This window comes from Colius striatus, chromosome Z (genome assembly GCF_028858725.1).
Source record: "Colius striatus isolate bColStr4 chromosome Z, bColStr4.1.hap1, whole genome shotgun sequence".
NCBI lineage: Eukaryota > Metazoa > Chordata > Aves > Coliiformes > Coliidae > Colius > Colius striatus.
Genome location: NC_084790.1, coordinates 6780445 through 6802836, shown reverse-complemented (window position 1 = coordinate 6802836; position 22392 = coordinate 6780445). Strand labels below are relative to the sequence as shown.

The 22392-nt window shown below is 48.2% G+C and overlaps 1 protein-coding gene across 7 annotated transcripts in view; it reads right to left on the bottom strand.

Moving 5' to 3' along the window:
• The window catches only part of PAX5 (paired box 5), a 132096-nt gene that overhangs the window by 5785 nt on the left and 103919 nt on the right, over positions 1 to 22392 (bottom strand). For all 7 annotated transcript variants that reach the window (XM_062017998.1, XM_062017999.1, XM_062018001.1 and 4 more), the window contains one exon: positions 1681 to 1767. In XM_062017998.1, the coding sequence (XP_061873982.1) occupies positions 1681 to 1767 (87 nt within the window). The remainder of the gene's footprint in view (positions 1 to 1680; positions 1768 to 22392) is intronic.

Sequence of the window (22392 nt, the reverse complement as noted above, 5' to 3'; positions counted from 1 at the left end):
CTCCTCACCAGCCTTGGTTTTAAAGCCTTCTCCTGACCCAGACCTGTCCTGCTCCACTGGCTTCAGGACACCATGGGAACAGACACTGCCCTGCACCCTGGCCAGCACGCTCAGAGCTCACACCAACGCATTATCTCAAGTGAAAGACAAGCAGGTGATGGGCTGCTGCCACTGCAGTAGAAGGACCACTGCCCACCCTACAGAGACGCATGGAGCTCGGAGGTGGCTCTGGCGTGTTTCCTCTGCCATAGAGGTGTGCACCTGCAGGTGTGAGCATGGTGTGCAGCCCAGGAACCTCACCAAATGCCATCTCTGCACAGGGACTGACAGGTCTGGGTCTGGGTTTTCACTTATTTTTGCTGCCATGCCAGTTTCTTCACTAGTTTGCAAGCAAAATGTAAAGAGCCACTAAAATCCATCTTCCTGGGGCAGTTTATGCAGCAGAGCTTTGCTAAAGCAGCTTTCCCACTTCCAAAGGCGTTGCAAAATCAGCAATGAAGCAAGCCCAGAGCACGCTCTTCCCCCTGGCTACAGCATCTTCCCACACGGCCAAGTCAAAGTCCCACATGCGCTGCCGGCTGTGGCCATGGAAACTGCGGGTTTAAGTGCAGGGACTCCCCTGGCTTTGTGCAGCTATGCCCATCCATATTAGCTGGAGATCTGTCCGCTGATTTATGATGGAAGCGCTAACAAACCCTTAAATGTGGCACAGCAAATAGCAGCATTATACCAGCACCATGGCATGAGAGGCAGAGGCTGTCTATTGCTCCCTGAGGATTTGTTTAAGGACAAGAACCATGATGAATACAGCCTGGGTGGCTCAATTACATGGGGACTCAATTACTTAAAACAAAGAAACTGGATGAAAAAAGTATGACAAAAATTCAAAATTATTTCTCTGCTGGAGGTCACATATAACAGCCCTGTCATCCATAAATCTGGAAATCTCTAAGGCATGCTACTCCCGTGTTGAGAGATGACAATTAATTGGTATTTTACTTACCTCATCCATGCAAATTATGCAGGGAAAAATTCTAATTACTGCATGCTACATGTATATAAGGTCAAAGTGGGCCAGCTTTTGACAGTGGTGTAAAATGGATTATGTTTATCCTTCACATGAGGGCCATGATCCTGCATGAGCCACAGGGCTCCTGCCCCCCAATGCTTGCAGGGATTGTGCTGGCATTCAGTGAGGCTCCACGGGCACAGCAGTCCCTTGCAGAGGAGGGGTGGACCAGGCAAACACAGAACTGGGAAGCAATTGCAACACAAGGTTGAGGAGAAATGCAAAGTGCTTGAACGAGTAAGAAACAGCAGCATGAGGAGTGACGGGGCTCACTGTTGGCCAAAAGCAAGCTGGCACCCCAAGTTTTGTCTGCACAGGATTCCTTACCCTCAAAAATTTAGGAACCTGCCTTCTGGCAACACCTTGTCACTCTGGAAGGATTTTATGGGGCAGAAACAGGAAAAAGAAGAGGTTTGGGCATGGGACCTCTTGCTGCAGAAGGGAACCAAGAGCATTTGTGCACATAGATGGAGCCCGGCCATCCTGTACCGGGACTGAGCACAGGAACTCAGCACCCATGAGACGTGCCTGTCCCAATGCAGAGGATCACTGCTGGATTGCAGACAAGGCAGGGCTTGCATCGAGCCTCTAAGGCGGGGATGGCAACTTACCCAGAAGTCCAGGGTTGGGAAATCTCCATGAGTCATTGTACGTTGAATATTGTGGGTGGCTGTATGGGCTCCCGGAAAACTCGCTCCCTAAGTGAAAGAGAAAAAGGAGAAAAACAAAAGATCATTTGATTTGAGGCCACAGTTGCCACTGTGGGTGAAAACAGCTCTTCAGATCGTGCTGTGCTCCAGGGTGGCCTTAGTAAAAGCACTGCTGACCACTTTCCTCTCTGAGAAGAGGCAATATGGAAGAACAAATTATTAAAGAAATGGGTGCAACCATCTTTTCTGTGTCCTTTTCATCCTGCAGTCCAGGCTTGCTAAGCTGGTGGGATTTTCCCAGGCAGCACATCCTGCAAGAGCAAGTAGGGATGGATGGAGAAGACTTTGGGACACAGCGTCTTGCCTCTAGGGCCCTACACCACTCAGGGCAAGAAACACAATATGAGGACAGAGTTGCTCAAACAGATTCTCTGCTAGCAGGAAAAGATGAATCAGCTAATGTTCCAGACACTGGATTCTCACAGGCTCTCTTGAAGAACATGGTCTTGGCCACAGACATCCACATATCACTGCAACCCAAGGAGAGGGACGCTTGTGTCAGTTTCACGTGGCTTTGCAACCCTTCAGACAAAGGCACAAAAAAGGTTCAAAGAGATAGTGCTATTTATCTCACCAGCTCCCACTCTCCCCATCTGTTTGTTCTCTTCACATGTCACTTTCTATTTCGTACTTCATCTGCAAGCTCTTCAGGACAGAGCTTGCACCATGGGGCTCTGACCCTGGGCAGGGCACCTGGCTCCACTACCATGCAAATACCAGCACTGCTGCTGAGTTGTTACTAAATTTTCCACGAATGACAGATTCCCACTCTCCTCCTCTCTTTCTCCTCTCCTTCTCCCTCTCCCATACATAAATACATGCACACACAACACAGCATGGCCAGAGAAAATGATGGTTTCTCATGGCAAGAAGAGAAGGCTGCAAGGCTGCAGCAGAAGATGCTGCAGAAAGGGATCTTCTCCTGTTCTGATTCTTGGTACTGGCAAAGCGCCTGGCCCCATACCCAGTGGCTGCCTTTAGCCCAGCCACACAGCAGACCCATGACACTACATCTCCAGTTCCCCAGGCTCAGCACTCCCAGCCAGCACTGCCCACAGACCTGCCCTGGGACCATGTCTGGCTCCCAAGGCTCATAAGCGGCCTCCTCACACAGGACATGGTCTAGACAAAATGCAGACCCAGTAGTCCCAGGGGAGAGGGGGTGATGCTCTGGTGACTGGTGGGGACATGCTGCATGTTGGGGGAGTTCTGGGCTTGGCATCTCAGTGGGCTGTGACGGCTGTGCAGTCCTGGCAGCCACTACAACTGCTTGAAAAGGTATTTTCTACCTGTACAGAAGTAACACAGGCTGGTGTCAATATATAGGGTTGGGTCCAGGGCAGCTTGTTCTCCACATGATGCTGCTTCAGTGAAAATGGAGCTACCTCTCAGCTAACACCAAAGGTGCCAGGGAACTCATTTAACATGCTGATGGCAAAAGCTGCCCATCACTGGTCCACTCCAGGAAGTCTCCATTAACACAGCCCTGTAGATCCATAAGACTGCATCCATCAGCCTCAATCTGCTCTCTCCACCCCTAGCCTAGTATCCACCCTCAGCACAATGAGAATGTTAGAAGCAAGTACTTGCTGTGCTGACCACATTTCTACAACAGCTCAGAGAAGGTTTTTGTTACTGCTTCTGAGGAATGGCAGTAATTCACCACAAGCCATGGAAAACAGAGCTGCTTCCAAACTTTTCTTCCCTGTGAAGCACATTGTATCTATGTTTCCCTTCTGCTTCCTATCCTGGAAAACAGGTGACTTCAGCTCCTGTCATCTCCATCACTCTGAAAAAGCATAGTGAAGACAAAGAACCTAGAAGAGATGTCAGGTGCCACGACTGGGAAAAGGTGTCCCCATTGCCTTCCACCATCCAGGGTGAAAGCTTGTTTTTAGAGGACTTAGTGGTCCCTCTCTAGTTCTTTCTTCTGCCTCCCCTGCACCACTCCTGAGGTGGTCTGCTCAGCGAGAGCCCTCCCTGCTCACTCCCTGTTCCCAAAGCCCCTAGGCTTCCAGAAAAATCTCTCACCCAGCTCTGCCCTACCAGTGCGTAGACTGCAAAGACTGCAAAGTGCATAGGCCGCAGACTGGTTGGTAACTTCACAGGTGAGTGGTATGATCTTTCCCAGTCCTTGAAGACTCCTGGCCAGGTCCTGACAGTGTGCGTCACACAAAAATCCCTTTGTCCTGTGTATGCCTCTTCTATGGGGAGGAGCTTACACACCACCTTCCTCAGTGGTTGCATTTCTTCCTCTTCGCAGGGCAGTGAGAAATGCAGAGATTTAGCCCTGGTTCAGTTGCACAAAACACTTGCACTGACTGACCAATGTGACATGCAAAAGCCAAAGACAGTGAGTCTCGCTGCTTTGTCCTCCCCTGCAGATGTGAAGTGCATGGACAGAAGGACAGGATGGACAGGACAGCAGGAGAGATGCCAGTCCCTGCTGCAGGCTGCCTGCACAAACTATGCCCAGCTCATCTGCACACAGTAGCACCCCAGGCTTCAAAAGAAGCTCATGGCAACCTGCCACACGCCTGCAAGAGTAGGACAACCCCTCATTTTCAGTTGTCCCACCACTCTCCCTCCCTCATCTCTGCACCCACAGCTCCCCTCTCCCATCCTCTGCAGGCTGCACAGACCCAGTCCGTCCCGCACTGATGCCACGCACACTGCCGAGCAGGCAGCACCGCTTCCTAAACACTCATCAGCGCTGCGGCAGGGCTGCGGGTGGGAATGGGCTGACATTTCATTGTTTCATCCTCTCCTGCCTTGCTCTCCTCCCCCACCATCCCCACTGCCCTCCTCCCCACACTCAAACACAGACACACATCGTGGACCCTCTCTGGGGGATGCTCCGGTGCCTGTCAGGCTGAGGCTTCCAATTCTCTGTTTTTTATGCCTCAGTGGTCAGGGTGTCAAGCTCCTGCAGTACAGACCAGCCAGGAGCTCGAGGAGTCACTGAGCACCATCAGCTCGGTGACAGTATTGCTTGCTTCTTAACATACTCTGCATATCCATCAGCCTTGCAGGGAAAAAAAAGAGAGAGAGAGAGAGAGAGAGAGAGAAGGGGAGCAGGAAGGAAAATGAGAGAAAAGAAATACAAGAGAGGGGAGGGGAAAGGAGAATTGAGGGAGAAAGTCTGAAGCCCTGCTACTACCACCGCAGCACTTGGGCAGACAAATGGTACAGACATAAGTGAAACCAAGCTAGATGAATGAATGCTGCATGAATGCCTCATGATTTCCACCAGATATGCCAGGGTCCATCAGCCACACTTTTTGACAGCGTTGCTTAGCCTCCAGCCCTCGCCCCATTCAAAAACACAGCACATCAGCTACTCAGGGACATGCGCACGTGTGCGTGTGACACACCCGTGCATGGACTGAAACTGCCTGTGTAGCAAGGAAGGGGTGGAAATCACACCCATCCCTCCTCCACGTGAAATAGTAAGCCCTTTCCATAATTCTCGCATCATTGAAATGCAAAGACACAAAACCAAGTGCTTTTCCCAGAGTTATCACACCTCTAGCTGCACATCTGACTCTGCACTGCCATGGTGCTTCATGCAGCTCCAGCCCAAAATGGGTCAAACTCCTCCATCATCCCCAGAGGCAGAAGTGCAATGGAAGAGAGAAGAACGTTTCCCAGTAACACTGCTGCCACGAGGCAGCAATGAGCCCTGGGAGGTTCATTCCGCCCTGGAGCAGTGGGATGGAGACACAGCCCCTTTGCCTGTGGGTGAGCCCCAGGGCCAGCTGCAGTCACGTGGTGGTGGATGGACCTTCCATTGCAGGCAAAACAGTGTTACTCTTTCTGCAGCATTTTATCCAGGGATTATCAACTCACCTCTACCAGTCTGCTTTTACAGTAAGCTTCCTGCAAGTTTCCTTTGTGATACACAGAGAAACTAAAAAGTGTGCACTTAAAAATCTCAAGAAACAAGATTAAGAAAGAGATCTCATGGTGTTCCTCCAGTTGCTGTGGCTTTAGAGAACTGTCTAAAGGGAACAGGGAGGATGCAGGCACCTCTGTGCACCACTTGCAGACTCAGGGCAGGAGGGTGCTGGAAGCCTTCCACCCCTGCTGAAAGGCAGAATGATGGGCCAGATGCTCAAAGCAGGAACAGCTTTGACACAAGCCACGTCCAGTCAAGCTGTGGAAGTCTCCCAGGATGGAGACAGCATGAGCACTGTCCCTGCACCATACCATTCATCACATAGAGCACCCATCTTTCATCCCATTAGGTAGCATGGCAGTAGCAAATGTGTCCTTTAGCCTTGTCTTCTTAGGACTGTCTGGCACTTAATACCAGCAGAAACCAACAGCCTAGTCAAACATGGGACGTGCTTGTTACCCAGATGCCAGTGCCTTCAGACAGATGCAAAATTTGAACAAATACTCAAAAAAGAAGTTTAATGTATCACTTCCAAATTCAACAGATTGCTCCAGTCTCCAGGGTCTCAGAAGATCCAGGGAATCAGAAACTCCAGAGCCAGTACAGTTCAACTAGGGCTAGCTACATGAAGGCTGTTTCTCATTGTGTTTTCTCAGATATCAGGGGTTTTTTTGCATGCATTTGGGATGGGGAGAACTCATCAGAACCACAGGGGTGAAGGGTTGTATCTGTATGATAGCTGCAGATAGTATAACATGGAGGTGGTACAACACGCCTTCCTCCCTGCAAACATGATGCAATGGCTCCTGGAAAGGGCTGGTGGGAGCTGCTGCCACCTAACTGGGAGAGTGACCACAATGCCATGGCTGGGATTGTGCCATCCCTCCTGCTGGGCTCATCCCTGCTACTAGTTTTCTCCAGCAGTCTCCATTAGCTAAGTCTTTTTGCTATCCAGGCTCCAGGCTTCGGACAGTGTCTTTAGCCTTTCCATTTGGCAGAAAATTAAAACAAACCAGGAGAAATGGTGTTCAATAAATGCAACTGCTGAGGGAGAGGAGTGGAGGGTTGTGGAACAAAAATCTGGCCAGGAACAGCAACACCTTGCCCCTTCCTCATTGGTGTCCTGGGTAAGTTTAAAAACAACCTGATGCACTTGTTCCTAAGTTGGGGTCCTGGGGATGCAGCCCCTTTCTCTCCAGCCCCACCTCCTGGCATAGGCTCCAGGTGCCTCTACCTTTCCCTTGGGACAAAGGATCTTCCTGTAAGTTTTTTACATTAACATACTTATGACTTTTATTTGTTTTCTATTGTTTTTCTTTTGTGGAAGTAATCACATGGATCATAAATTTCTTCAGCGGATTCCAATAGCAATCACTACCCTGGTAGCTAAGCTGTGTTGGCTGCATGGGGAGCCAGGCTAAATACTGCACCGAGCCACAGGAACACACCCACGTAGCCTGCCTCTCTCCTGCCTGTCTCACACTAGCCTGGGGAACCTGCAGTCATCCAGACACAATCTCTCACATGGCACAATCTACCACCTGCACTGGAGTCGGGTGTAAAGCGAAGGACAGCAGGAGAAGTGGCCTCTCACTGAACGTCAACACCACCTGAGAGAGCATTTTGTGACCCACCAGGCCTGGACAGTGTCCCATACAAAGTCAGAGTGACAAACACCGTGACAAACACAGTAACAAAGGGTGAGCGACCTTAGAAAAGAAAGAAAATGGTCCAGCTTCTCCATGGAGACTGAATTTGTGTCCCCACACCAAGTCATCATTGTGGCTCAGGGTGAAAGAGAAAAAGGTCTGCAGCCCTGCCTGAGGAGATGCAGGCTCTGTGACTCACAAAGCTCACTCTCTTAGAAGTTTTCTTCATGTACAGGAGAGCTGGAAAACACTTTTCAGTTAAAACGCGCTTTCACGCAAAAACGTAGCTTCACATGACTAACCCACTCCCACAAATTTGTGACAATTTTGACAGAATCCTTCCATTACAGAGAGCTCTGGATTTTCATTTTCTTAGAAAAGTCAGATGAAACAATGTCTTATTTCTCTTTGAAATTCAGAAGGACGTTAAGTTTTCAAATTTACTTCAGTGGGGCTAAAAAAAAAATCAAAAATCTAAACTGGAAAGCAAGCTGTATCTTTGGAGTAAAGTCCAACATAATCTTTCTTGTCTTTGAAGCGTGGACTTTCTTCCAATGTTAACATTCATTGGGAAAAAACAGAATCAGAGATTTATGCTGCACTGATCTGTAAATATCATCTGCACTTAACCTGGGAGACTAGAAACCCGGGGCATGCTATGGGTTGACTGCTAGTAATCTTCTAGGCCTGCTCCTGGTCCCTCACATTTTCCTTATCCACAGAAGTCCCACAGGAGGAAGTACACTGGTAGCTCATCTGTCTGCTCCATGGACCAAGCACACTTGGACATTAAACAAACTGTTCTAGACTGAGCGGTCCACATGCAAAAAAAAAACAGAAGCGCAAACAAGGGGAAAATCACCAAAGCACAGCCCTACTGAAACAAAACATGTGTTTCAGAAACTTTCCCCTGGGAGGAGGTCAAGCAGGAAACTACACTGTGCACTGCGGAAGCTCACCATGTTCTACCCAGCTGATCTCAATGAAAATATCCAGGCTGATAACCAGCTGAAAATCCCAGGATACACACATAGAGCTTATAGGCCAGTCTCTGGAGGGCAGGCTTGGGAAATTTCTCAAGACTGGATTACCAGAAACCATCCCAGGATGAATTTCAGATCTGACCTGCAAGGGAAATGCAGAAAGATCCCTCTGGAAAGGATGGGCAGCAGAGAGGGTCGAGAGGCCATAGAGGCAATTCCTTGTGCTTGGCTCCTGCAAGTGACGGATGTGCCACTCCAGTGAGACATATGCCCACAGCAAGCAGAGCAAGGCAGAGATGGCAGCCATGGCCATGCCCTTCTGGCTGCCCACCAGCCACAGTTCACACCATGCCTGTGCTGGCACGGCAATGGCAGCGTACAGCAACTGGAGCTCACTGCTGACCTCTGGCTTCCACGTCAGGATGGCAGCCAAGCCCCTGAGGGCAGGCAGGAATCCACAGGGGATTTACTCCAGCCCAGAGCCTGGTGTCTTCTCAGCGTGGGCTGGTGCAGCTTCTGCCCATGCAGGCCTTGCTCGAGGCCATCGGAGGATGCTGGCAGGACGGGAGGAGGTAGAGTATTACACAGCGATGGGGCCAGCACAGTTTGTGGTTGAAAGCAGCTTTGAAGAAAAAGAAGGTTTCCCAAGGGGAGTGGAACAATTTTATGGAAAACCTCTTTAATAAGCAGTTCTGGAAAAAAAGGAAGCAGCTTTTTAAAACACCTGAGATCCTCTGCATCAAAATGAGAAGCTGCTCCTGGCCTGTGGACCCTTCCTTACCTCTGGCGTGGTAGCTAGCAATTTATCTATTCCACAGGAAAGAAGTAAAGCATTAATAATCAGAAAAGTGGAAACGTTTTCTATACAATAAATGTTTCCCTTCTCCTACTCTTTTTTTTGAGAGTGGGATTTAAAGTGATAGAACAGTCTTCAGTTAAAGAACAGCACTCACAAATGATTTTAAAATAAAATTTCCCTGACACAGAAAAAAATCTTCACTTCTTGATTTGAAATGAAAAAACAAGCTGACAAACAGTGAGTTCTTAGAGCACTAAGCCCTCTACCCATATTGTATAACACAACACAAGAAAACTATGTCAAAAATTTAATCCAGGTCTAGCCAAGACAGAGCCCCTGTGCTGCAATGTACTGCAACAGCCTGGCCAATCACGAGTACACAGGCACTCACAGAATCCCAGGTAGTGCCATTAATGCCATGCAATTAATTAGAGAGTGTCTGTACTGTTCCTTAGGAGAACAGCCAGGAAATGCAGTGGCAACTGTTAATTATGGCAGCCAGCAGTGTAAGCAGCACTCTACTTTCGAGGCTCAACACCTGCAACAGCCTCCTTGAACAAACCCAAACAAACAGTGAAATTCCTTTTGCTTGTTAAAGCTCATTTCTCTGCTAAAACCAGGAGGAGCATCCTGCTGGCTGGAAACCCAGAATGCTGCCTATACTCTTCATGTTCAGTTACCTACAGACACCACTACAGCACCCGCCTGGACAGTCAAAGCGATGCTGGGGGAAAAATCCAGCTTTGAGTAGAGGCACAGCATCTGCTCTATTAGCAGGTAGGGTATTACACATATATCCGCCAGCAAGAGTACCAGGGAGCCTGCAGCAGGCTCAGACAGCTTTCCCAAGATGTCAGGGACCGCACCATCCACAGTAGTTTTCTCCTGGGAGTATCAAGGGTGCAAGTGCAGAAATACAGCCCACGTGTACAGACAGATGCATACTGGCATAGAGATCTGCCAACACACACAGGTACGTGCATGCTCTTCACACATGTAGTGATAAACAGGCTTGTAAATCCACTGATACATCTGCTAGGGGAATCCAGTGGATTAATGGATTGGTTATTACCACTTGTGACCCCTTCCACCAGTACATTTATACTCACCAAAAGCACACCCCACTCATGTCTGTAACATCTCATAGTCACAGAATCACAGAATCTTAAGGGTTGGAAGGGACCTCGAAAGACCATCCACTCCACTCCCCCTGCCAGAGCTGGACCACCTAGAGTAGGGCACACAGGAACTCGTCCAGGTGGGTTTTGAATGTCTCCAAAGAAGGAGACTTCACAGCCCATCTGGGCAGCCTGTTCCAGTGCTCCCTCACCTGAACAGGGAAAAAAATTCTTCCTTTTATTTCTTTGGAACCACCTCTTATATTGCAGCTTATACCCATTGCCCCTTGTCCTACCATTGGACATCACTGAGAACAACCTTGCTACATCCTCTTGACATTCACCCTTTACATATTTGTAAACATTAATGAGATCACCACTCCATCTCCTCTTTTCCAAGATGAAGAGCCCCAGCTCTCTTAGCCTTTCATCTTAAGAGAGATGCTCCACTCCCTTAATCATCTTGGTGTCCATGTGCTAAACTCTCTCCAGAAGCTCTCTGTCCTTCTTGAACTGAAGGGCCCAGAACTGGACACAGTATTCCAGATGTGGTCTTGCAAGGGCAGAGTAGAGGGGGAGGAGATTAACTCTTCAATGAACCACCCAGGTGCAACCATCACCCAAACTTTCAGTCCTGTGATTTCAAAATGAAATTAGCCCATATCCTGACTAACTCTCTCCACACATCAGCCAAGAGGAAGTGTGGCTGAAAGCTATTTGGTTACATCCAGACATCTCTCCAAAGTTCCCAGTCCCATCAAGACTGACAATTAACTTCTAATGAAGGTTGCATAGAATTTTATGATCATACATATTGGACTGTGTTTCCCCCTTATTTTATCTTTATATTAACTAGCACCTCAAAGATGTACAGTTTTATTTTTAATGGTTCTAAGTAGATTGTCATATTTTAAGAAAACAGTAACATGCAGATTTTTGTAACACTACCTCATTTCCAAGAAGCTACAAGGCACAGAAATCCCATCAATGACTAATGAGTTGTGGGTTAAGGTGGACGTACCTTGCTGTGAAGTCACTGTACTATTCTCGACCCGTGCTGCCTGCCATAAAATTTTAATGCTGCTTCTGACATATTTATGAAATACCTCACCTAGTCTTTGCAGGATGACAAAAAGATTTACATGTGCAATTACTGCAAGCACATAGGTTTTAGCAATGCACTTTAAACTTTTGTACACAAAGGTATTTAACTTTAATACAACAAAGGTAGGTGGTGCCACAGAGCAACCATATTGGAACTGCATTAGGAGAGATTTATTTCCCTGTACCACAAAGACACGTGCCCAACTCATCTGCATAGAAGATGGCATTGCAATTAATGACAAGGAGGATTTTGCCCCTTTCCTCTCCCAACTCCCCATGCAGAGTCATCTGCCCTCTCTACCAGCCACCAGCATGCAGTCTCGGCGGACTGCACCTGGACCCAGCAGCCATAAGCTGTGCAACCGGTGATATAAACCCAAGTGAGCTACTCTCACCTTGCTTGCCATACTTGCCATGCACAGGGCCATCGTGCCAGTGCTGTAGATGCAGTGCCAGGAATGCTGTCCCACAACATGCTAGAGATCATCCAGTCCAAATCTCTGCTAAAGCAGGTTTGCCTCAATCAGGTCACTCAGGAACGTGTCTAGGTTGGAAACTTCCAGAGAATGAGCCTCCACACTCTCCCTGGGCAGCCTGTGCCAGGGCTCCCTCACCTCAATAGCAAAGATTTTCCTCATATTCCAGTGGAACTACCCGTGTTCCAGCTTGTGCCAGTTATCCCTTGTCCTGTCATTGGGCATCACAGAAAAAAGACTGGCCCTATCCTCTCAACATCCACCCTTTAGGTACTGGTAAGTGTTGATAACGTCTCCATTCAGTCTTCTTCAGGCCAAACAGCCCCAGGTTCTGCAGCCTTTCCTTGTCTTAGAGTCCTCTCATCATCTTGTTGGCTCCCCTCTTAACTCTCTCCAACAATTCCCTGTCTCTCTTGGACATAGGACTCCAGATAAGGCCTCAGCAGGGCAGAGTTGAGGGGGAAGATAATCTACCTTGACTTGCTGCCCCCCAGGATGCCATTGGCCTTCTTGGCCATGAGGGCACATTGCTGGCTCATGTTTAGTTTATTATCAACCAGCACTCTCAGGTCCCTCTCTGCAGAGCTGCTCTCCAGCAGATTAATCCTGAGCCTATACTGGTGCTTGGGGTTGTTCCTTCCCAGGTGCAGGTCTCTGCACTTGCCCTTGTTGAACCTCATAAGGTTCCTCTCTGCCTGACTCTCGAGCTGGTCAAGATCTCACTGAATGGCAGCACAAAGTCCCATTTCACTCTGTGCCTAGGAAAGGTGAGGGGCATGGAGTGGATGAGGGGCACAGCGTGCTGTCCATCCACGCAAGAACATCATTTGCTTCCTGCCCTCACACCCAGGGTCTCCAGGTCTGTGCTAGGGCAGACACCATTCCATCTCCTCTGTTCCAGACCAATTGAGATGAAAAGGAAAACTTATGTCTCATGGAAAATATTGAGTTTTACAATATGATTTCATCCCAAATTATTGTAAAAAGTGCCAAGACATATCTTGTAGCGTGAAATTCTCCAAACCGTGCAATGGAAATGTTGCTTTTTGTTCAGATGAAAATATTCCACTCCATGCCTTGTCTGGACTTTAGCCTTTTCTGTAATTTCAGCCTTCACAATGATAATGTAATGTGTAGTTACTTCTAGAAATTACACAAGTAATTTAGCTGGTAGCAGAAGTAGATAACATGTTATGAGCCATAATAACATGGCTACAGCGTGGAAATTGTGAAGCCTGGAAATCATGAATTTTGGTAGCTTGATAAAGATACGTTGCTGCAGACATGGAAGCAGTCTTCAATTACCTGCAATACAGGTGTGGACAAGGGCAGGAAAGTGTTGGCATGGCTGAAGGAGCATCCTCCCACACTGGTGCCTTCTCCAGCATCCCACTGCTATCATTATCCTTGGTTACCAGGTTAGATCAAGCCAGGGGCTGGCTACTGTGCAGCTCAGATGGGCCAGTGACTCCAGCTACATCAGGCAACAGCAAGGTCCTGCCCCTTCTGCCAAGGTGGCAGAGCATTCAACATGCAGAAAATTCTCTAGTCCCTGTATAAGCCCCCAAAGTGTTCAAGTGCTCCAGGTTGAGATGCTCAAAGCCCCAGCATAGTAGCCCTTGCCAGCTTTTCAACTGGACTCCAGGCTTCAGTCACCACAGGACCAGGGCTTTGGCATGTCAGCAGGGTCTGCCTTCCCCCTTTTGTTCTTTCTGTCATTGTGGGATGCTGGTGCAAGGTCTGAAATACAGAGACACGGCCCCAGCAGAGATGTCAGTTTTTCCTTCTGACACCAAACACAATGCAAATGAATGCCTGAGTGACAGAAGACAGATAATTTCTCACTTGATTTTCACAGCACTGCTTTGGTTTTACACCACATCCGCGTTACAGTCACCCTTTTAATGCAGAGAAAAAACATGTCAACTGCTCACAGGTCAATCTCCAGGAGCGTGGCATCTCAGTCCACCAGCAGGATGGATGCTTTGCTGGCAAACGTTTTGTAGCCAAAGCCATTTCCAAGTAATGCCTGCAATTGCTTAGCCTGGCCTGATCCTGCTGCATCAGCCAAAAACCATGCTGAAGAAGAGAACATGTGGTGGGAAAAGAATGACAGACAGGATGTCTCCTCCCATGCACAGCAGGCTGATGCTCAAGGACACTGTTGCTGCCATGGCATGTCCCCTGATTGGGACATGTATCTCCCCACAACACCCCAACAGGACCAGCAGGACCAGGCTCCATGCTGAGGGCTGGCATTACATTTCCTGATGTCAGTAAATGTGCAACTCAGCCTGGGCTGAGGTGGCTCCTTCATACTGAAGGAGGCTGGTAGGAAGAAGAGAAGACTGGGCAATACCATCACCTCGTGCCCAGCATCTCTCACTGACACAGCAAGCAGCCCTGGTGCCCACCTGAGCACTGCTTATCCCATTGCTGAGTCCATGCGCACTTCCTCATGTAAGTAAAACATTTGTGTACACTTGGAAACTATTTATTCTGTGACAAAATGTCTGTGTAGCAATAACAACCTTTGTTGCTGCAACCCAAGACTGATGGGATGTGGTGCATCTGCTGCTAAATGAACATCAAGTTGGAACCAGAGTGCTGCGTTTAGTCTTTTTATGTAGGAATTAAGGGGGTTACATTTAAATATCCCATCTTACTCTGCAGCCAGAGCATAGCCTGATCCCAAACCTACTGCAATCATAGATGACAGATGTCTTATTTGCAGCCAAAGCACCCCAATGCTCTATTAGCTGCTAGACATAAGTGAATTCATCCTTTCTGGAGGATTTTTGTTTCCCCACCCGGGCTGTCCCTCTTCTTGGCACAACCAGGCAGCCTGTGAGCAGGACACACAAGAGATGTGTCCTCAGCCTCTTCCTACCTATGCTCCTCTTTGTAGGTGTTGAAACCTGCCCAGCACAGAGGCACATACAACAGTTTTCCAACACAAACACTGCTTCCCACAGTTCAACAGCCTCCACTTAAAAACACATTTTCACAGGAAAGTTCTTCCATGGAAATGGGGCGGTTTTTGCAGCACCTTCATTTTCAGTAAGGCTTGTCACATCATTTAAAATTTTTCACTTAATTTGGTTTTGTTTCCACCACCCTATTTTGTGTCTTTTGCACAACTTTACGTTGTACTGCGTTGCAATCTACTGTAGTGTCTTGGCAATTTCACTTGTTTTGGTAAAGTGTCAATGTGTCCAGAAACTCACAGAAAGAGAATAATACATTTGCAAAATACTCCATTTCAGTTTGTGACACAGACATCAGCTCCAAGTGCTGGAGTTTACCCCAGGGCAGATGCTCTACATTCAAACAGTCCTAACTGCAAGCAAGCTCCCTCAATCATCACCCAGAAATGAAGCCTACAGTCTCAGAAAACAAGTCCAATGGTTGGTTAAAAGGCTGAACTAATAAATAATGAATTAATAAATAATGTTCTGTAGGAGAATGGCTACAACCCCTCTGTCCCCAAACCTCTGCATGGGTGCAAGGAGCCAGAGTGCCTGGTCTCCAGTGTTCTCCTGGCCACGTAGATGCTGGCAGCAGGAGACATTCAATTCAGCACTGAAGAACTTGGAAAGTGCTTCCTGACACCATGAAGAAGGGAAGACATGGAAATCCTCAGGCTGTCACCCAGAGCCAGACACACTTTTCAGTATATGCAGAAACCCAGGCTTGGATTGATGAATGTTAAGCAACCCTTCCACAAGCTGCCCAATGTGAGCTAGGCAGGGTCTAAGAAACTACATCCTCCCCAGCAGCCTCCACATGTTTTTAAACTCTGGGTACTGAGTTGACATAAACTTAAAAAGTTGAAGGCTCAGACATGATGAAGCATTTTGTGTGCCCACAAGCACTGTTACTCTGGTCTGAGACCAAGCACCTTAGCTGCCTTCCCAGTGCTCTGCTTTGCTAATGCAACACACAACTTCCCAAAATCAGAACTAATTTAGACCTCATAGCTTTCTAATTACAGTTAGCTTTTTCTTATTGTTTTTCCGTGGATAGCCAGCTGTCAACAGTGACCAAACCAGTGCAAACAGGTGAGTACCTGTGTTGGGCAGAGGATGCAGCAGTGTGCCTCACCCATGGTATGCTGCATCCTAGCTGGACACTGAGCTCTCACCGCCAGCACATCAGCCACAGTGCCTGGGGAGCCACAGTCACCTCTGCTTTTAAGAGCTGGGCAGACAATAAGCTTCTTAGGAAACTCTTTGTAAAGCTGTTCATGCCTTCCCAAGGATAAGGAGGACAGTGCACCTTGTGGCCCCATATGCAGAGAGGATATCCTGGGCACCCAGAGGAGACCTTGGAAGCTGCCTTGGGATGTGCTCTGTCAGCCAGTGCCACAGTTCTGGATCCAGCTATTTTGCAGCAGAGACCCGTGTTTGTAGCTGCCAGTATAATGAGGTTCAAAAGTAACTGGCTTGAAAAAATGTTTGGTAACGTAAAACAAACAACCAAAACAACAGCAAAAGGCTTTTTAAGTTCTCACTATTGCTTTTATAATTACCAGAATTGCTCAGAGGTGGGTGGTGGATCAGACTCACAGCACTGACTGGGAAATACCTCTGCTTTCAGCTGCTGACAACTCGTCTTTGTGAGTACCTCAGCACATGCTGCAGAGGAGCTGGAAAGCTCTTGTAGTTACCTTTGGGGCCCAGGATGGGGCCCTGTGCCATAACCTGATCACCTCCAGCCCTTTCCTGCCTGTCCATGGAGGTGGCAGGCAGCTGCAGTGCCACAGGCAGCATCCTCCATAGTGACGTTCCACAAGCTTCATAAACACAGCCAAACCAGGACTGCTAGGCTAGGCTCCAGAAAGAATGACCACAGACACTATCTTCCACCCCTCAGCACTCAAAGCTCTCAACAGCAACACTTTGTGCCACAAATAGAGGATTAACTTGAAAATCAGTATCTCAACAGAGCACTTCCCTATCCCGTGGCATTGCTTGGGTGCCAGAACCTCAAACCCTGCCATCGTCCTGGGTTGGAGAGGGTAGGTTTCGGCCTTGAGGCCTGTCTGGAAACTACTCCCCTGCCCCGTGGCCCCTGAGCACCGCTGCACGCCGCTGCCGCCTGATGCGACCGATTGATTTGACTGAAGGTAGCCAAACTGTCACTCAGGAGGTGCCCCCTTGGTACCTCTTCTGGCTGGATCCACTTGAGGGTGGGATTGCCTGAGCCGCTCCTGTCAGGGATTTCAAAGGGAACACGCAGCTGAATGTGGATCTGACAGCTCAGCCGAATTAGGGCTATTTGCATGCTAATTTCCACCATGCTTAACTCACTGGCAGACCTAGAGCGAGAAGCAGCCTCTGCGTGTTTGGAACAATGCTTGACTGATCTAGCTGCGTTAACGAGCAAATTATGGTAATTTTGTTATTACAAATGCATAGAAATTTCCGAAGAGTGGAGCAATACAATATGTTTTCTCTCCTCCCCCTCACTCCTAAATACAGACCCTTTTGTTTATACACACTTTGCCTTGCTTACTTATGTTTAGATATGCACAGTGTCTCACCTCAACGGGAAGAGGCAGAGATCAGGGCCAGAGCAGGGGGAGCCCACCGGACAGACGGGACTGGCCTCGCTGCGTGCAGGACTCTGGGGACCACATCCTCAGCTGGTGCAGAGCAGTGCAGAGCCTCCATGGTCAAAGGCCTGGACTAATTGACCCCAGCTGAGGATCGGGTCTCTAAGAGGAAGGCGGGTTTGTGAACAGCAGATCCAGAGGCTGTTTGCTTCCCAACAGTTCACCTCCTTGCCCTCTCCAGTGTAATTTTTAAATCAATTTAATGAAATAATATCTGACAACATCATATTGAAAACGATATGAATTTTATCCATATTCCGTGTTAGTGCAGTAATTACATTCCTGAGAGATGAACACGAGAACATTTCTCCCGTCTTCCGAGATGCTGGCAGACCCTCATTCAAAGTGTACACAAGCAGAGGATAAACACATACCATTTACTTAACTGCTTCATTATTAATTAAGGAAATTGTCAGTTGATTTGCAATCTGGTATTGCCCCAAGATATTTCTGAAGTCACATCACTTGCTCCATCATACGTGATGAAACTTCTTCGGGATTTGTCTTGTCAGGCTACAGGAGGGACGGGAAGCACCTTTGTGAAGCAGTTCTAGACTTGGTGAAAAACAGTCAATTCACTTAACCAGAGAACACCACTGTCAACATTTCTGTTGGTCTTCAGGCTGCAGCAGCAGAAGCCGTGGGTGTTTTTGTGTGCAACTGCAGGGCAGGAGGGATTTTTGGGGGCATGCTGCAAGACAGCTAAGTCTGAGTGGCATGCACTGCAAAAAGCTGTGATATCAGCACAAAAAAAGCAGGTGCCCATAATCGAAGCAGAGACACATTCCTGCTGTAACAGCAGCATGAAGCAGGTGGAGTAGATGGCAAATGATCTTAGAGGTCACCTCAGGCTCCAAGGAGGTAACTTGCAAACTTCCCACTCCACCAAAGAAATGTTAAGGTTTATTCCTCATTTGCTTCAGGTCCTTCCAGTAAAAAGGGCCTGATTCTGCTTTAACTGTCGCTGACTGCAACAGCATCACTGTCCAAATAACTGAGTGGTTCCAGCTTGATGCTATACACCAGAGGAGGGCCTAGTTCAGGCTGTGCCAGCCATGTGCCCTATCATTCCACATAGTGTAATTTGCTTTCTCTGCTTTGTTTTTTAAGTGTTTTACCTTGAAGCTGCCTCGCTTTGAAACACTGCTGCATGTCAGGAGATTACAAACCACTACCACATAACTTTGTCAAAGGCAGAAGCAGAACAAATAACACAAATGCATGACAGTATCAATGAATTAAATCTTCAGTGTGTCAGGGGGACCAAACCCCACCAATCTCTACCAGCCTTATTCCAGAGGTCCTACATCCTAACTACTGTGGGTGTGGGAGGGTGCCGTCCCTTGCAGGCTCAGGTGGGAGAAACAGCTCTGACAGGGAAAGGTCACACAATCTCACCTCTTCTCTTTAAAACTTGATAGTAACAAGGAAAAATTCCTTTGAAAACTGTGTGCTTTGTTTCCCACCATCATCTCCTCCTGCTTTGCACATTAGAACTAGTATCTTCTCCCAGGTAAAAGATGTCTCATGGCACTGTCGCTATTTTTTATGCTTTTCTTTTCAAAGCCTGGTTTTGAATGTCACTGTTTTCAGGTCCCTTTAGTCGGGTAATTGCACATAGACTTCAGATAAAGGAAATTCATTTGTTCAGGGTCACTGCATGGTTTTTCATTAAAAACAAATTACCAGTGTTCAGAAAGGACATCTGGGTTTCGAGAGTCCCATTAATGACTATATTTTCAGCATCACTATTCCGGACAGTCTACCCTTTCCTGTCACCCAGTGTGCTGGGCCCACCAGGAGAGGAGGGGACAGGGCCAATGACAGTCCCAGCAAAGGAGAACAGCAGCTGGAGATGGGGAGAGGGAAGAAGGAGGAAGCAGAAACTGGCTGGCAGTGAGGGGCTGCTGTACCAGAACTTCCAATAAAACAACTGGAATAAGTACTGAAGTGAATAATCACAGAGACTTGGGTATAAGTTTTTTCCAGCTCAGCTGTGGCACCAAAATGCTAATGGCAAGGACAAGCAGACACTGAAGCTGGACATGGGCATGGTTTGTCCAAGCCACTGCCTGGCCCTCACTGTCCCAGTAGGGTGGGGACTACTGTGAACCACTCCTGCCCTAGCCCCAGCAGGGACCCAAATGAGACACAGTGCCTGGGATGGTGGTCCTCAGATCAGATACACAAGCTGCAGCTCTGGCACTGCTCGTCATGTCTTCCCCTCTGTCCCTTTGCTGATGGCAACCATCCTGCCCACACATGGAAGGAGGCAGATGTTTACACATGTCGTGGGAGCTGTCGCACAGACATGAGATGTGATCTGTGGAGAGAAACCTGGCCCTGGTGCTGTGTGGAGTAATAGAGGAACAAGAAAAGACTCCAAGTAAACAGTGACAGCCCTCATCACCACACTAGCCCCAGCCAGCTGTGCACCAGAGCCCACCAGAGTAGTGCTGGAGAGAAGGTCCAGCCTCTCAGAAATGAGGGAAATATGTCAACAGTGTGCTATTTGTGACCAGCAGACCATCATTGTGGTAGCGGTGCTCCCTTTCAAACACTTCACCTCAAAAACGGCTCTGGGCCACCCACATAGGTCATGGAGTAAAATCCCTGGAAATACTGCATTTCCCAGTCATGTGCTCCCAGCCAGCTGCTGCTACACTCCTAAAGCCATAACCACAGAGGTGAGGTAGCACAGAGAGCAGAAGCTGCAAGGAGAGACAGCCCCACCTCCATCAGAAGAGCCAAACAACTCTGGACAGCCTCTTGGGAAAGGAGTAAACAAAACCAAATGGCACTAGGCTCCAGTACTGGAAAGGATGGAGAAGATGCAGTTTGCTCTTGCCTGCTCTTCCCAGGAGACAACAGAAATGCTGCTGGGAAAACGCTGCTTTGTGTTTCTAAAGCAACAGCACATTTGGAGCATGATCACAGTGTGAACAAATAATAACAATAATACCAAATTATTGGAGATAATTTCTGCACATAACGTCTCATTAACCTGTGGGATCCTGTGCCCCAAGGTGGTACCGAGACCACGAATCTAGCAGGAATCAATAGTGGATTAAACCTCTAAACAAGATAATGGGAACATACAAAGAGATAGATTAGACAAAATAAACATTTACAAGGGATATAAACTCTCATGCCTTAAGGCATAAGCTCCTAAATGGTGAGGATTAAAGAGAAGTGTCTGTTTTGGACACGCTGCTCCAGGAGCTGCCGCGTCACCTGCCCAGTTGTGGGGGCAGCAGAGGACAGTGGGCAGGTTGTGGCTGTTCCCAGCACACTGTGGCTTTTCAGAACAGATGCCACACAATGCTGTTATCTCCTGCCTGCTCCCAGCACATCCAGGAGAACAACAGTAACCAATCTTGTGCTGGGCCCACCTACTTGCATCTCTGGTCTGGAGGAGAGGTGAGTCGGGCACAGGGCATGGGCAGGGAGAGGATGCTGAGCTAGGGGCCAGGAGCAGCCAGATGAGACCATGGCCACAAGTAAGAAGAGGAATGTGAAGAGTGATTTCTCCTGGTCCTTCTGTAGACATGGGGCACAGGCCTGTGACAGGGAAGCTGTCTGCACAGCTCCTTCCAGCCCCTGAGGGGGATTCATGGCTCTCTTGTTTAATGGTAAATGGGATCTGGTGCAGAGCTGTCCCTTCTGTGCACCTGCTGGCATCACTGCCTTCCAGACAGAGACCTGTTCTCTTCCTGTTAACTGCTTACTGACTCCATCTCCACTCACACTATCAGGAAGAAGATTATTCTGATTCTGCCAAACATTTTCAGCAGTGCCACAATCAAAACATTGTCACAGGAAGAGAGCATTTCAGGATAGAAGGGACTTCAGGAGGTCTCCAGACCCTGCTCGCTGTAGGATCACAGCAGTGAGGCTGTATCAGTATGCTCAGGGCTCCATCAAGCCTGGCCTTGAACATCCTCAAGGATGGAGGTTGTACAGCCTCTCTGAGCGATTTCTTCCACTGCTGGACTGTCCTCATGAAGAAAAGTTCAAACATTTTCCTCATACCCAGTTTGCATCTTGCTTGTTTCAACTCGTATCCATTGCCTCTGTGTGTTGGGGGCCTCAAAACTGCACTATTTGTATTGTGAGTTCACAAATGCCAAGTAAGGGGAATAAACCCTTCCCTTCAGCCCATGACCAGGATGCTGCTGGTCATCTTCACTGTCAATGTATTCTGCAGGCTGATGTTCAGCTTACAGTCTGCCTGTATTCCCAGAGTCTCTCCAGCATCCAGCCAGTCCTCAGATTGTTTTGTTGCAGAGTGCTGCCTTCCCTGGTGCTGGATTTTATGTTTGCCATTGTTGGATTTCCTGCTTCTTCCCCAGGTGCTGCTATGTGACAGCCCCACTCTGGAGCGTACTGATGGCACTCCTCAGTTTGGCATCATCTAACAATGTGATGAGGTGAGCTCTTTCTTGGTTGTGGATGAAGGTGCTAGCCAGGACAGACCCCTGGCCATACTCTGCAGTATCATGTGTGTTGCCAGCACCCAGTCGGAGCATGGCATTAACCACCAGCTCAGAACCTGACTACCCAGCCAGTCATTTTCCCATCTATCTGATCATCTATCTACACTGCAGCATCTCTCATGTATACTGTGCTGTCAGAGAACTGGTCTGTTGGAACTGTGGTGGCTCTTGGAGAGCTGCTCTCTGCTCACCTTTATGGGTTGACAGCCACCAAAAGGTGGGAGAAGCATCCTGGGCCAGTGACCTGCAGATGGAGTGAGTTTATAGGAGCCTCAAGCAATGCCAGCTCTCAGTTCATAAAGCTCTGGACTGAAATCAAAGCACTGTGTTTACTTGTTTGGTTGTGTTTTACTTATTTGAAAAATATGTTATGAAATTGTTCTCTGGGCCTTGGTAGACATTCACAAACCACACAAAAAAAGAAATTCTCTATTGATAGGCAAGTCCCTGTTTTTGCAGGGAACTAAGGGAAG